General features: G+C 34.7%; 2 protein-coding genes across 2 annotated transcripts; both read left to right on the top strand.

Moving 5' to 3' along the window:
* Positions 1 to 1498: 1498 nt before the first annotated feature.
* LOC146139138 (small ribosomal subunit protein uS14-like) lies at positions 1499 to 2334 on the top strand. Its single transcript, XM_083393081.1, has one exon. It carries the CDS (start codon positions 1508 to 1510, stop codon positions 1742 to 1744), a length of 237 nt encoding a protein of 78 aa, XP_083249207.1. The 5' UTR covers positions 1499 to 1507; the 3' UTR covers positions 1745 to 2334.
* Positions 2331 to 10018, top strand: LOC146139139 (protein arginine N-methyltransferase 1-like). Its single transcript, XM_083393080.1, has 10 exons — positions 2331 to 2452; positions 3008 to 3154; positions 4029 to 4248; positions 4829 to 4971; positions 5242 to 5373; positions 5707 to 5778; positions 6392 to 6542; positions 6816 to 6937; positions 7671 to 7785; positions 9253 to 10018. Exons 1-9 carry the CDS (start codon positions 2411 to 2413, stop codon positions 7752 to 7754), a joined length of 1113 nt encoding a protein of 370 aa, XP_083249206.1. The 5' UTR covers positions 2331 to 2410; the 3' UTR covers positions 7755 to 7785; positions 9253 to 10018.
* The last annotated feature ends 4088 nt before the right edge of the window (positions 10019 to 14106 follow it).

Consider the following 14106-nt stretch of genomic DNA (forward strand, 5'->3'; position numbering starts at 1 on the left):
TTGCTATGAATTACTAAGTATTTTATTGGCTTTCAGTGTTCCTCAAACCGTTTTCTTGCGACTCCTTGGGAAACGTTAATTGGACTTGTGATGCGCCAAGCGATAAAGATTTCACTAGTTTTTACTAAAATTTTCCACAACTAAGGTGTTAATAATGTCTGCAAGGATTTTATAATTGCAATAAACTTTAGATACGGTATAAAATGTAATAATTTAGCGACACCCTTTGAAAATTAAAACGATGCACCAGGAAGGCATGCCACACCGTTTGTGAACCTCTGGGCTATTGTATCCTAAAAACTGAAATCACAGTATCGAGAGAAAATACCTTTAGACTGTTATTCCCGAAAACATTTCATAACTCTTACAAAACATTGAATTTGTAAGGTTCCTAGATTTTAAGAAAGTTAGTGTTCTTAAGGGTAGAAATAAATGGTCTAACTGTATATTAAAAAATATTATTTTTAAATACAATCTGAGACTACTTGTATTCATAGGCTTATTGATATATCGTAATATATGAATAAACCCCACAGGTATAAGTAAACAATTTGAAATCTAGTTGTAGCACATAGCTGTAAATAAATCCGACTCCTTAACTGCTGTATAAGTCGTTTTTTTACTGGTGTATGTAAGCCAATTGTAAAATACATTCTAACACTTAAATACATAACTTGAATGTGAATAACAGAGTCAAATGGGCTAAGTTTAACACTATCATCTTTTTTCGACGCTTCAATACAGACTTTTTTACAGTAACAAAACGAGTTGTTTAAATGGAAATTGCAATGAAGAAATACATATGACGAATAAATATACTCATATTACTTGACGCACCCAAACCTAAACGCTGTAATGTTAGTAATATAAAACACTGAACGAAATTGTCTCGACCAACTTTCGGTTATGCTACATTTTTTTAATTGAGCTGTAGACGCCTTTAACGCATCCTTTAATTTAATTAGCTCAACTAGTCCTATGCTAAATAGAAAGTGATTGTTATTTTTCTCATAAATAATCTCTGTTTAGCGTTGTTGCTTTAATTTGGGGAATAATATCATTCAAATCAAATACAAAGCGTCTTAATTTCTATGACGACAATTTTTGTTTACCGTAAATCAAAAGGGAAAAAACCGTTTAAGATACTGTAACGGAATAAGTTTTTATCTCTTTATTTATAAACGTACTTTAGAATTAATATTATAGGAATTAATAGAAAAAAGCTTAAAAACTAAATTTGTAAATTGAGTTAAATCTTGTGTAGAATTCTATAATTTATTTTCAAACAAAAAGCTTTTTTGTGCAAAAAAATTACCATTTTAAAGGGCAGTTTTTATTATTTTAACTTTAAGATTAATTTAAGCGCTTATATTTTTCTTAAAAATAAACCACTTTAACTTCAATTTAATACCTTTACAATAATCTTTATTATAAATGTAAAGTTGCGAAATTTGTGGCTCTGGTCTTCAGGATATATTATTTCACGTGTTTTTTCGTTTTACAATTCATGAAAAATTTCTCTTGCAATTTGCCGATATACTGGAACAGGCTTTTTAGCGAAATCGAAAAAAAGATGGGTCATCAGAATATCTGGCACTCTCACCCCCGAAAATTTGGACGTGGTTCACGTTTCTGTCGTATTACAGGAAACCGACATGGTTTGATCAGAAAATATGGCCTCAACATCTCTCGGCAATGTTTCCGCGAATTCGCGAAGGATATTGGATTTGTCAAGCTGGATTAACTGTTCAAAAGGATGCAAGCAACAACGAAAACATTTCTGTTATTATGGCGGTGTTGACAAATAAACCAACAGTTGATATTGGAAAAATAACGCAATTTGTTCTGCTGTATTTTATACTGTCAAATGAATTTCAAACTAACACATATAACTCATGTTTATGTACAATGTGACTATAATTTATAAACCGTATTTGGGTTATGTTTTTGACGCCTGGTTTAAATTTAAACTTTTCAGTTATTGCAGTCTTAACAGGTTTGCCGCATAGTCTTGTGAAAGTTTTTCGAATTGTAAAAAAGCCTTATGTTTTTTCAATAATCTCCAAATTTATTTTATGTTTTGGTTATGGTATGTGTTTTTCAAAGTGTCATTAAATTGCTGCTGTACACTTTTCATTGTGTTGGCCATGCTTTATCTTGTTTTGTTTTCAAACTATATTCAAACTCCTTAAGTAACCCAATATTAACTCTTTATAAACCTACTAATTTTGTAGAAAGTTCTTTCAATTTCTTAATTTTTCATAAAGTTGTGTGGCAATCTTGTATCACATAAACCGTTCATAATTTAACAGAAATTTTTGTTGTTGTTTAGAATTAGGCTGTTATTTTATTCTTGGCAATTTAATTCAACTATTTGGTCTACAAATCAATAATTTAAAACACAAATTCAATGGAGGTTACTGAAGCTAAAATAATTGAACCCGCCACAAAGGTATGAAAAGCTTTTTGTTTTAGTAGGCTAATATCCAGTGCCTAAAATATTGTAGGTTTCTACGTCAAGTAGGTTGTTACTGTTTATTTATTATATAACTGTGTTTCCGATTTTATTTGGGTGAGGGTGCGTCAAGTTTTATTATTTAATAGTATTGCCCCACCTATTCAAACCCCATTCTTGAAAGTAAGGCTCATCTCGACAAGATCTTGCGGTGCACAGCTAAAAAATCAGGGTGATCGGGTGCAACAGAGGTAAAAAAAGTTCAAATTTTGGGTTGCGCTTTATGAAGTGTTTTACATTTTTGGGGTGCAGTTTATAAAGGTTGAAAAAAACTTGTGGGTGCACTTGCCATACTTTACACAGTGGCCCAAACCTAAACGCTAACCAGCACCCTAAACAAAATATTGTTTTTTGTGGTAGTATTCTAGCCTACAATCTGGATGAATGAGATTAAATATGAATAAGCCAAACTCTAACCAAAGTTTTTATTTTAGGAAACTTCTAGCACCGGACAAAATTTGTTAGTTTAACCTTGGTTTCATTTTGTTTCAGGTGATGAAGTCTGAAGAGTCGACAAGTGTCCATTCCACAAAGGATGGCCAAAAGTCTGACGAAACTGTGATGGGAAATCTTTCACCCGACAAAATGACCTCCAAAGACTATTATTTTGATTCATACGCTCACTTCGGAATTCACGAGGTCAGTTGGTTCATTGTTTAATTGTCTTGAAAATACAGCCTTTCGAATTTCCATCGTGAATTTTATTTTTGTTAAGAATATTTCTCTTTATGAATCAATACTTTGTTCAACTTTAAATTTTTTTTAATCATTGTTTACCATATTTTACGGACCATAGGGTGCAGTTTAAATCCATTTTTTCCTCATAAATTGATTGTGCGCCTTATAAGCCGGTGCACATAATGTATGGATCAAGTATGGTAGTGCTTTATTGCCTACACTTAAAACCAGTACCGATAGACGAAAAAGAGGAGCGCAGAAAAAGTGGGAGGAGTAGGAGGAAGAGCGGAGCGGTTTACCATGCAGCTGAAGTGTCAGCTTTTTTATGGAGGCCTCAGCGTGTTGCGGACGCCCGGGTGATTTGGATAAATTGATCGTGCGGCTTATAACCCGGTGCGCCTTATGTATGAACAAAAATCAAATCACAGCAATTTATTGTGCGCTTAACGGTCCGTGAAATACGGTAGTCATAATCTGAACCCTAAACACAAATTATAATTTTTTGCATAATCTCATCAGTTGCATAATAAATATTTTTTGATACAGTTTCTTATTGAAGAAGAAAATGGGGATTTCGAGAACTACTCGTTTTAATCCTAAACAGTTTTCGTGTTTTAAGACAAAGATGTTTTAAGTGTAAATGCTTTTATTTTTTTTAACACTTCAGTTTTCTTCTTGATTGCTTTTTTTGTTTACAATTTAGAAAATGTAAAAAAGAAATATAACAAAAAAAAGAATGTTTTTTTAAGAAAATAGCAAGTTGTTTTATTTAAAACTTTCAGTTCATATTTTGATGGTATAGTTTGGCATTGTTTTATTTGTTTTAACCCTTTAGGAAATGTTAAAAGATGAAGTGCGTACTTTAACCTACCGCAATTCAATCTACCACAACAAGCATTTATTCCGTGGGAAAGTGGTCCTCGATGTGGGCTGCGGAACCGGGGTTCTATCCATGTTTGCAGCCAAGGCCGGTGCTGCCAAGGTCATTGGGGTCGAGTGCTCGAGCATCGTTGAATATGCACAAAAAATTGTCACCGCAAATAAACTTGACCATAGTGAGTTTATCTTTATCCATTTGCTGTTTTATTTAGGGATGGGGAGCCACAGTAAAACAGCATTGGCCTTGCTCCGAAGCCATCAAACACTTATCTAAAGGCTCCGTTACATTTGTCAAACTAAACTGTTTAGTAGTTTTCATTTTAGCAATTTAATATTCTTTTGAGCTATAACAGATAAAAAATTCATATCTTTAGCTCTCAAAATTTAAAATGGCAAGTTCGGTTAAAATGCTAAGATCCAGCTCTGTCTTTCCGCCCTGATTTTATTTGACATGTGTTAACAAAACACAGTTTTGTTCAAACTCACTTTCGTTTAAATGTTGCCAAGATGTAACTTTTAAAGCATCAATTTATGTTTGATATTTTATCCAATATAATGTGATAATGCCATGGACACTGAGTTTGGGGTTCTTGAGTGCCAAGAACACACCTAGTGAAATACAAAGCAATAATACTATGTTTATGTAAGTAACTAAAACTTATGCAAGATAGTAACTTTGTGGTGTCCTGATAATTTGTGAGTTTCGTTTGAAACAACTTAGGATTCTTCCTAACAAAGATGTAATTGTTGTTTCAGTTGTTACACTTGTCAAGGGCAAAGTGGAAGAAGTGGTTCTTCCCGTCGAGAAAGTTGATATTATTATTAGCGAGTGGATGGGTTACTGTCTCTTCTACGAATCGATGCTAAACACAGTACTCTATGCTCGCGATAAGTGGCTGGTAAGTTATAAACCGCTACACTAGAAGTTTTAGCCTACAATTGCACTTCTAAACACTATGCAATACATTTTGGCGAAAAAAACCTTAACCCCCCAAAAATAAAAACTACAAAAATGCATAATTCATTTTTTTATTCCTAATGCGACACCGTTTTAAAAGACTTCTGTAAAAAAATTGGTGTTTTTTCATGTTCGATCACTTTGTGCGATTTTGTTTTTAATTTTTTTATACAGTATATTGTGAAAAGCTTAAATGAAATTATGTTTGAAGGCTCCTGACGGCCTAATTTTCCCAGACAAAGCAAGTTTGTACGTAACGGCGATCGAGGATCGTCAGTTTAAAGACGACAAGATAAACTGGTGGGACAACGTCTACGGATTCGACATGAGTTGCATCAGAGATGTAAGTTGCACTAAATATAAAATAAAATAAACTAGAAGAAATGCCTGATGTTGCCCAGGATAAATATAATATTTACCCGCATAATTTTAACCCAGCGTTGCCCAGGTTAAATAAAGTATCTACCAGTAGCACTAAATAATTATAAATAATTCAGTTTTAGAAAACTGCCTTTTCAGCATTTTGAACAAAATTAAACAAATATAAAGAAAAATAACAAATTGAAACATCTTTGTGATAATGAAGTTGATTTACTCAACCTTTTTGGATTCAAAATATATTATTAGGCTGCCTGCCATTTATTTCTAATTATTTTTGTTAATTTATTATTTTCAGGTTGCCATTTCTGAACCTATTGTTGATGTTGTGGAACCGAAGCAAGTGATCACAAACGCTTGTATGGTTAAGGTATGTTTAAACTGAAATAAGTGTCGTAAAGGAAATATTTACTTAATTTCTTGCATGTTTAAGGTATGTTGTTGGGACCGCTAAACTGAAAAAAGTGTTGTTGATTGTTGAATAAACTTTTTGTTTACGAAACTGAAATGAAATATTTTGTTTTTTCGTAAAACACTGTTAAAATTTTGCAAGTGCAAAATAATAATAATGCAAAACACTTTTCAGTATAATTAAGACATTTTAATAAAAAATTAAAAAAATATATATTAGAAGCAAGATGATGAAATTAAAATAACAAAAACTGATACGAATCATAAGACAATTAATAGCTTTTAATAAGATTGCTTCTAGCACTATTTTTTAGAGATAGAGCCATATCAGGGTTGGTATTTAATTAATATTTACACTCGCCAAAAAAGCCGGCATGCCTTTTGCAAATCCTTGAAGGACGTGAATTGCACTTATTGGCGAGCAGGCGAGCACAAAATCCAAACCCTACATATCACAAAATATTACTAAATGCAAGCTATGAAGTCATGATATTTAACAGATTACAAATTTTAACGACTACTACCCCGGCCCCGTTTTCTCATACAGTGCTAAAACTTTGGTACTTTTTTAGGAAGTTGACCTTTACACGGTGACCGAGGCTGACTTGGACTTCTCGGCAAACTTTCACCTTTTGGTAAACCGCAACGATTACATGCAAGCACTCGTCACTTTCTTCAGCGTCGAGTTCACAAAATGTCACAAGAGAACCGGATTCTCAACAGGTAATTACCATACAATAGGTAGGGAGATTTTATGTAGATTTTTTTAAAGTCAAACTTTTTTGGAAAATCAAAATTAAGGATTACCTGCAGATTTTTCAGAGTAGAAGGGAATAGTTTAAATCTAATTTTAAAAATCTAACAAACTATTAATTTGGAGAAGGTTAGTTTATCGAAAGATCGTCAAATTCAATACAATCCAGACTTTTTAACTTCTTAACTCCCAACAACGTTTTGATAAGTTTTGTAATCTAATTTCATAATTTTTAAATTCAGGCCCTGAAGCCCCTTATACTCACTGGAAGCAGACAGTATTCTACCTGAAGGATTACATCACAGCAAAACGTGGCGAGGAAATATCAGGCACTCTCTGTGTAAAACCAAACAACAGGAATAAGGTGAGACTTAACGAGAAACTAGCACGGACATAGTGATAAGGTCCAGTGGTCCACTGATTTCGGTCATTTCTTTCCGAAGGCTCCCGGTATATCATACCTACATCATTTCGAATTTTGTGTTTTTAACTTTTCGAGCTTTTCATGTTTTTAACTTTTCGAGCCTCTGGACACAATAAAATAATTTTTAGGAAAAACCTGCATTAAATAAACAACGCAACAATTTATTCGCTTTTAGTTTTTATTGTTGGAATATCTGGGCCTGTTTGGATGAGGATAAAATATATTCCGGCTGTATAGCAGCCACACGTAATTGCTAGCTTAGTATTATACAATAATAAATAAAACAAATAAAGTACATTCAAACTGGTGGTAGTGATAGTTACTTTATAAAAACAAACTATATACGCCTATTGTGTGTTAAACTAAATGTCAATTGCCTGTAATTTTGTAACTTTGTTGTCACGTTTTTTTTTTCACGAACTCATATTTTCCATGTGATCCAACTAAAACATTGTTTCCTGAAAACACTTTCAAGTCAAGTATTTTGACTCAATGATCTTTAAAAGACTAGCCATTTTGATCAGTGGCTCAAGACTAGCGGACAGTGCAAAATCACGATAGTTCATTTAAACTGCTGGTGATAGTTACTTTATAAAAACAAATTTTTTGTCCATACTTTGTAATGTTTTTACGTTTTATTTTTATTAACTCATGTCATATTTTTCATGATCAGCGTGATCTTGACGTGAGCATCAACGTGAGTTTCCGCGGAGAACTTTGTGAGTTGGAAGAGAAAAACGAGTATCATATGAGATGAAAAATGTCATGTGAAAGTTCATGTGAATCAGGTTTGTCCTTTAGAATTTCTTCGTTGTGCTTTTCTTTGTTTTTTCGGCCAATATTTAAAGTTTTATATGAATAACTGAATCAAGATTAAGTTTGATCAATTTTCACGACAAACCACGGATTTTGATTTATGCTACGTTGTAAAAGAGTTGCGATCAATTTACGTGTCAACTAGTTTCTAATTCCAAACTTATTAAGGAATTTGTGTCGCATTCACAAAATATCAAAAAAACACAAAATACATTTAGAATTTACAAGATGTGTTTTTCTTTGGTGCTTTATATTTTAAAGTTTTTTGAACAACTAAATGGAAATCAAGTTCAATTAATTTACTTCACAACCTAAATTTTCACTCACTCTAAATTTCTGCATTTAAAAAAAAGTTGCGATAAGATTACGTTTGAACTAGGTTCTTATTCCAAACTTTTTAAGTAATTTTTCCACATTTACAAAATATTAAAATAAACAAAATATCTTAACACTTGTCAACTAAAAAACAAAAATAAATAAATACTGAAATCTGGAAGACAGTTACGTGGAATAATAAAAAACTAATACATGTCGTCCACTTTACAAAGATATAGGAAAACCTGGACAAAGGATGTGTTGGAGTTGAAATTTAGCGCTCGTCTAGAATCCAACCACTTTTATCTAGATTTACGAAACGAGTTGTCAAAATAGAATTGCAAGGAAGAAATAAATATATGGGAAAATAAATATAATAATAATACTTGACCCACCCAAACGCTAACTCTCACCCTAACACAACTATTGTTGGCAATATAAACCACCGAAGGAAAAAGTGGTAAGACTCGAGACCAGCGCCGAAAAGTTATCTCCAGGAGTCGAAAGCAGTTTTCCAAAACCTTGTGCCACAAAACAGTTTGTAATTTCGGAAAACAGAGATTTGTTGTGCCAATATAGGTATACACGCAATCATTTTACACTTAAATATGCAGTATCCATCATAAAATTAATAATATTGAGACATGTAGAACAGTTTTTCGTGGATTAAGGGCGATTGTAAAGTTACTATATTGTTCTGTTAAAAGTGTGCCGCAAAATATTAAAGTTATTTTTTAGTGTGCCACTCGCCAAATAAGTTTGGGAACCATTGGTCAAAAGGGCTGGCATATTTAAGGCCAGGACTGAGCACGACTTTGAAAGTATGTTTGTTTTAGTGTGCGAGGTATAATGGTTCGCCCAAAGCCTTTCACCACCCAACTATTGAAACACCGCAAACCTTTATATACCACCCATCTGTCGCATGACTAACGTTTGTGGCGCGCATGTAGTACAAGACGTCCCTTGTGCGTCTCTGTACAATTAGGTCACGTTTATGCTGGCTTGAAGTTTAAATGCTATTCAGATGTTTCAATTTTAACAACTTTTTTTGTCACGCAGCTTCTTATTTTCACGTCATTTTTGTAATCCAATTGAACACCTCTACTTGTTTTGTTTTTTTTTAGTTTCGACGGTTGTTTAGGTGAATCTCCACCTCTGCATATTTCGTGCGCAACATTTAGTCTGCTTCCATCCTTCCGTATTGAGACGTGTTTTTAGCCTTGCTGGATTTCCATCGTCCAGATAGCATGTCCAGCTTCTCAATTGCGATTTCCTGTCCAGAAGCCCGCTTATTTCTTGACTACTGCCACTTCTAGCATTCTTACCGTTCGTAAAATTCAAAGCTTGTTTTTTTCGCTACATTTTTGTCACTTCATCTTAAACGCGTTGGTTTTTCTGTCGCAGGTTAATGGGTCTTGTGACCTGAATTTTTTGCGAAAACCGTGTTCAAGTTAAAGACAAATTAGAAAACTGTTTGCCTTTAAAAGAAGCTATTTTCTAATTTTTGTCTTTTTACGGGTAAACTTAATTGAATTAGCTAATAATAGAAAATCGTGCTTTTAAAAATATCAAAGCACCAGTGTTTTTTATTCCCGCTTTTGAAAGCTTTCACGTTCAAACATATCAACTTGTCTGTAAGGTCGATCGTTAAGTTTAAGCTTTTTTTGTCTTGTTACTTTTAGAAATCGACAACCACTGTTCGAACAAGTCTGTCTTGACTGAATTATAAAATGTTTTTTTGACCGAAAGTTCGATTTGATTTTTGTATTGAACTGAAACTCTGTGTTAAATTGCTTTTCTTAACTGACGCCTTTATATAGTTTGCTTCAACATTCGCGAAATGAATTTTTTAAATTCTGTCCCCTGGTTATGAAATATAAACACTTGTAAAACGTCTGACTCGTTGTGAGTGTATCTGCGACCACCTGTTAACAGAGATTGCGCAATAAGTTGAAGTTTATTGCAGCGGAAAGTGGAACAAATAAGGTTTATTTCAGAGACGAGAGGTAGAATATTGCAAAGTTAGCGAGAAATTTTTATTAAACTTGTGAGCAATTAAATTTCGGGAAACAATGAGCCGCATCAACGGCAATAAATTAATGAAACGCAACAAAAATTGCATGAAATGTTTTTGTCATCGTTTCGAAAAGCAAGTTTTGCGAAAATGGTAATACTTGCAAACTTCAAACTCGCTGCTCAAGAAAAAGTCTTTTATCTGCCTTTAATACAGCGCTTTTTAAAACTTTTTTCTTGCGACGCACCAGCGATAGGATCTTTACTAGTTTGATTTATTAGTTTCAGAAAATCGTAAAAAATGCTGCAGCTTTTTTCGCAACAATTTCGAATGTACATGCGAAGAAATGAAACGGGGTATTATTTGTTGCCGCATTTTGGTGCTCGCTAATGTTACCTTTCACAAGGCGAAGTAATATTTTCAGTTAAATATAAAAAAATGAAACAAGAAAATGGAAGTTTTTACGACTTTCCATTTTAATATTGTCATTTTTTTTAAATAATACGCTTTACAATGGTTCCTTCGTAAAAAATTGTAATCGCGAAAAAAGCAACAAACTATTTCCACATGCTAGCAAATATCGTGGCACTAGGTGGCGCCACGTAGCCTCTGTTGGCGATCGCGTTGCTTTGTGACGTCACACAGGGCGAAAATAGTCCGGAAAGCTGGAAGAGCGGTATCAGGTTGGGGGAAATTCCCATCCGCAGCATCACGGCCGTAAGCGCCGGGTTCGGTTGTTGGGGATATCCCCAGGGAAGTTGCCTCGTGACGTTGTACATCGGCATGATGACGTCACTACGCTGTGACGTAGCGGCGGGGGAGAGGTGGTTGGTAGGGGTTGAGACGACCTAAGCGAAAATGACGTTGAGCTTAAATACGCGAAAGTCAGAAAAAAGGCTAGGGCGAGGGCTTAACAGAAGGGCCAGCAGAAAATTTTCCAGGGTGGGCAATATCAATATGTAGACATAATTTAACATCAATATCTATGATATTAGTATATAGGCTACATACCATTTTATATCAGTAGAAATCTATATACAAACAAATATTATTACATTAGTAACTTAGTAAAACTGACTAAATATGAAGTAATGTTACAATTATAAACAATACTAATAATCGCATTTCGAACCTACAGAGAGGGGCAAGTGCCCACCGTAGTGGCGCCTAACGGGCCTAACGTTTTAGTTTAAATCCGTGGTTCTGAATCTATTTAGTCCAGGGCCAAAAAATATATAAAATAGATTAGCGGAAAAACGCTAATATCACCAGCTGACAAACGCCCTCAAAACAAGACGATATTTCACAACAGGAAGTTTGCGGTCAACTCGTGGTTTTGCACACCAATGAAAAACGAGTTTCCTTTTGTTCTGAGTATTTCATGAAATTTTACTAAGATATGAAAGGTTGCTTGATTAGGCTAAAATTAAGAATTAGAGGAAACATCTGATAATGAGTGAGGCCAATGGTACAACTTAATATTTAATTTTTAATGTGTAGTCATTTTTTATATCTCTTAAAAAATTACAAAACGTCGACAGATTCGAGAATACCTCAATACACAGTACAGTTTACGAGGTTGTCAAGGTACACAGTTTGGGAATAACTTAATTAGCCTATTTGGCTCGCAGTCTTTTTAGGCCGCCTAATTACATAAGCCTTCTACTCACGTTCGGCTTGATAAGGTAGCTCGCCTTTGGAGCTGGAACGATACTGACTTCCCTCATATCTTCCAATCCACCAAACTTGCTTAACTTTTCACACTTTCGCCATTTCGCGCGGCGGTTTTGAAACCAGATCTGAACAAAATACAATTTTAAAGACAAATCTGGCGAAACAGTTTCAAGCATAAGACTCTAGCCATAATACGGTACCGAAAAAAAAACAACATCAACGTCGCAATAAAACACATTTAGGAATAACACCAAAATAGGACTTATACCTTATAGTCGTAAAACCGTCGTTATAAGAACTAAAATGTTAGAATCAGGCCTATACAACCTAACCTAACCCCAAATCACACCCCTAAGTTCATCACTAACTCCCCTAATAATTTAACCCCAACCCAATTTCTAAACCCTACCGTTTCGGTCTTATTCGAACGATTTAGATATTATTCTGTCGAGGATATCACTTCGAATATCACTTCGAATTGGGTTTATTATGTCATTGGTCTAAATCAGGGGTCGGCAACCTACGGCCCGCGGGCCGGATCCGGACCGCCGATGAAATTGATCCGGCCCGCCGCCTCTTTGATAAATTAGAAACGAGTCTATTTCACATACTTTTTGACTATTTTAACTACGTAAGAGCGAAAAATTTTCGCGCTTCGCGCGAATGACCATTCTACGTCCGATTTGTGCACGATTTGATGCTGTCTTTTCAACTAGATTAGCTCTTTATTACCGTTGCGCCATGGAAGGTTGCCAAGTGCGTCGCGGAAAAACGGAAAACATACTTATTCTAAATTATTGGACATATATTTTTTATTTATTTTTCATTTTCGGCAATGTATGAAAACTTGCAAGAAATTTAAAAGAAATGCCCGTATACAACAAAAAAAATCGCGCTCGCTTTGCTCGCCAGGTCTACTTTCACCTCAAAAGGTTAACAAACACTGAGCTATAAATTCCCTGTGAATGTTATCGCGTTCCATCAAAGTAGTTTTATTACACTTTTCATTCGTTGCACGGATGACGATAAACACGTTTTTAAGTGCAAAAACGATCCGAGGCCTGCCTGATTCACATTTCTAACATGTTAATAACACAATTATTAGTTAACATTTTGTGCGGCCCGCAGAGACCTTTCTGAGTTTGGTTTTGGCCCGCGACTAGAAAAGAACATCCAATTTTTTTTCTCTCTTCAAACAAATTCACAACTCACCTGAATCCTGGCTTCCGGGAGATTTATCTTAGCGGCCAATTTGTCTCTTGTACCGATATCCGGGTAATGCGTAGACTCAAAAACCCTCTCAAGCTCCCTGATCTGGCTCGGGTCAAAGGTTGTCCTAGAGCGGCGTTTTCCTTTCTGGAATCCCGCGCAAAGTTTTTCCTGGCTCGAAGTCGAGGCAGCTGTCTTGCTCAGGTCGAGAACTGGTGAATTTCAAGCTTAAAGTCAGTTAACTGGTCTAATATAGGTTACACCACGTGTACGCGTGTGGTAAAGTATAGTTTGTATTACGTATTTATCAGCAAAATACTCTTTAACTGCTGCTCATAAATAGAAGTCGAAAATATGATGTGTACTTGCTGAAAGCATTCTAATATACATTGTTAAGTGTTTTCAATCAGTCAACTAACTTTATTCCCATTTCTTAACTTCACTAGCGCTTCCGTAGCTTATACGGCGTGTTCAGCTGTTCGCGTATTATCTCGCGGTAAAGTATAGTTTATAGTTGGCATTAACAAAACATTTTTTGACTACAGTTCATCGAACATACGATGTGTGCAATTGAATGGCTTAGTGTTGATGAATTGCACGTAGGCTACGTGGCTTGTGGCTTGTGCATAAACATAACTTTTGGTCGTAATACCATGTATCTTTGAAAGAACTGCTCGAGCGAACTGGTACGTTCATATTTTTAGCTAGCATCTAGTCTAAAACTTGCGTTTTTCTGATGTAAATTGGCAAAACCTTCAAGACGCATTAGACACCTAAAATGGATTCAAATATGGCTGGATTTAATGGCATTTATTGTAAAGTTGAACAGAAAATGTAATTTCTATGCTAAATTAAGCAAGGCGCCTTAAGGCTAAATATATTTCCTTTAAACAGAAAGAAGAAAAACCTTGCTCCACATAGTAAAATATATTTTAGTGGGGAATGGCCCAACTCTTAATATTAACTTGACTGTTGCAAAAAAATTAATTGCCACGCTTTTCGGGTAGACTACGACTACACTATAACGTAGCTCTAACTTTTTCGAATGTTTGAAAAATATTTTAACCCCGTTATGCATATT

Source organism: Ascidiella aspersa, chromosome 6 (assembly GCF_963924565.1).
Source record: "Ascidiella aspersa chromosome 6, kaAscAspe10.2, whole genome shotgun sequence".
Classification (NCBI taxonomy): Eukaryota; Metazoa; Chordata; class Ascidiacea; order Phlebobranchia; family Ascidiidae; genus Ascidiella; species Ascidiella aspersa.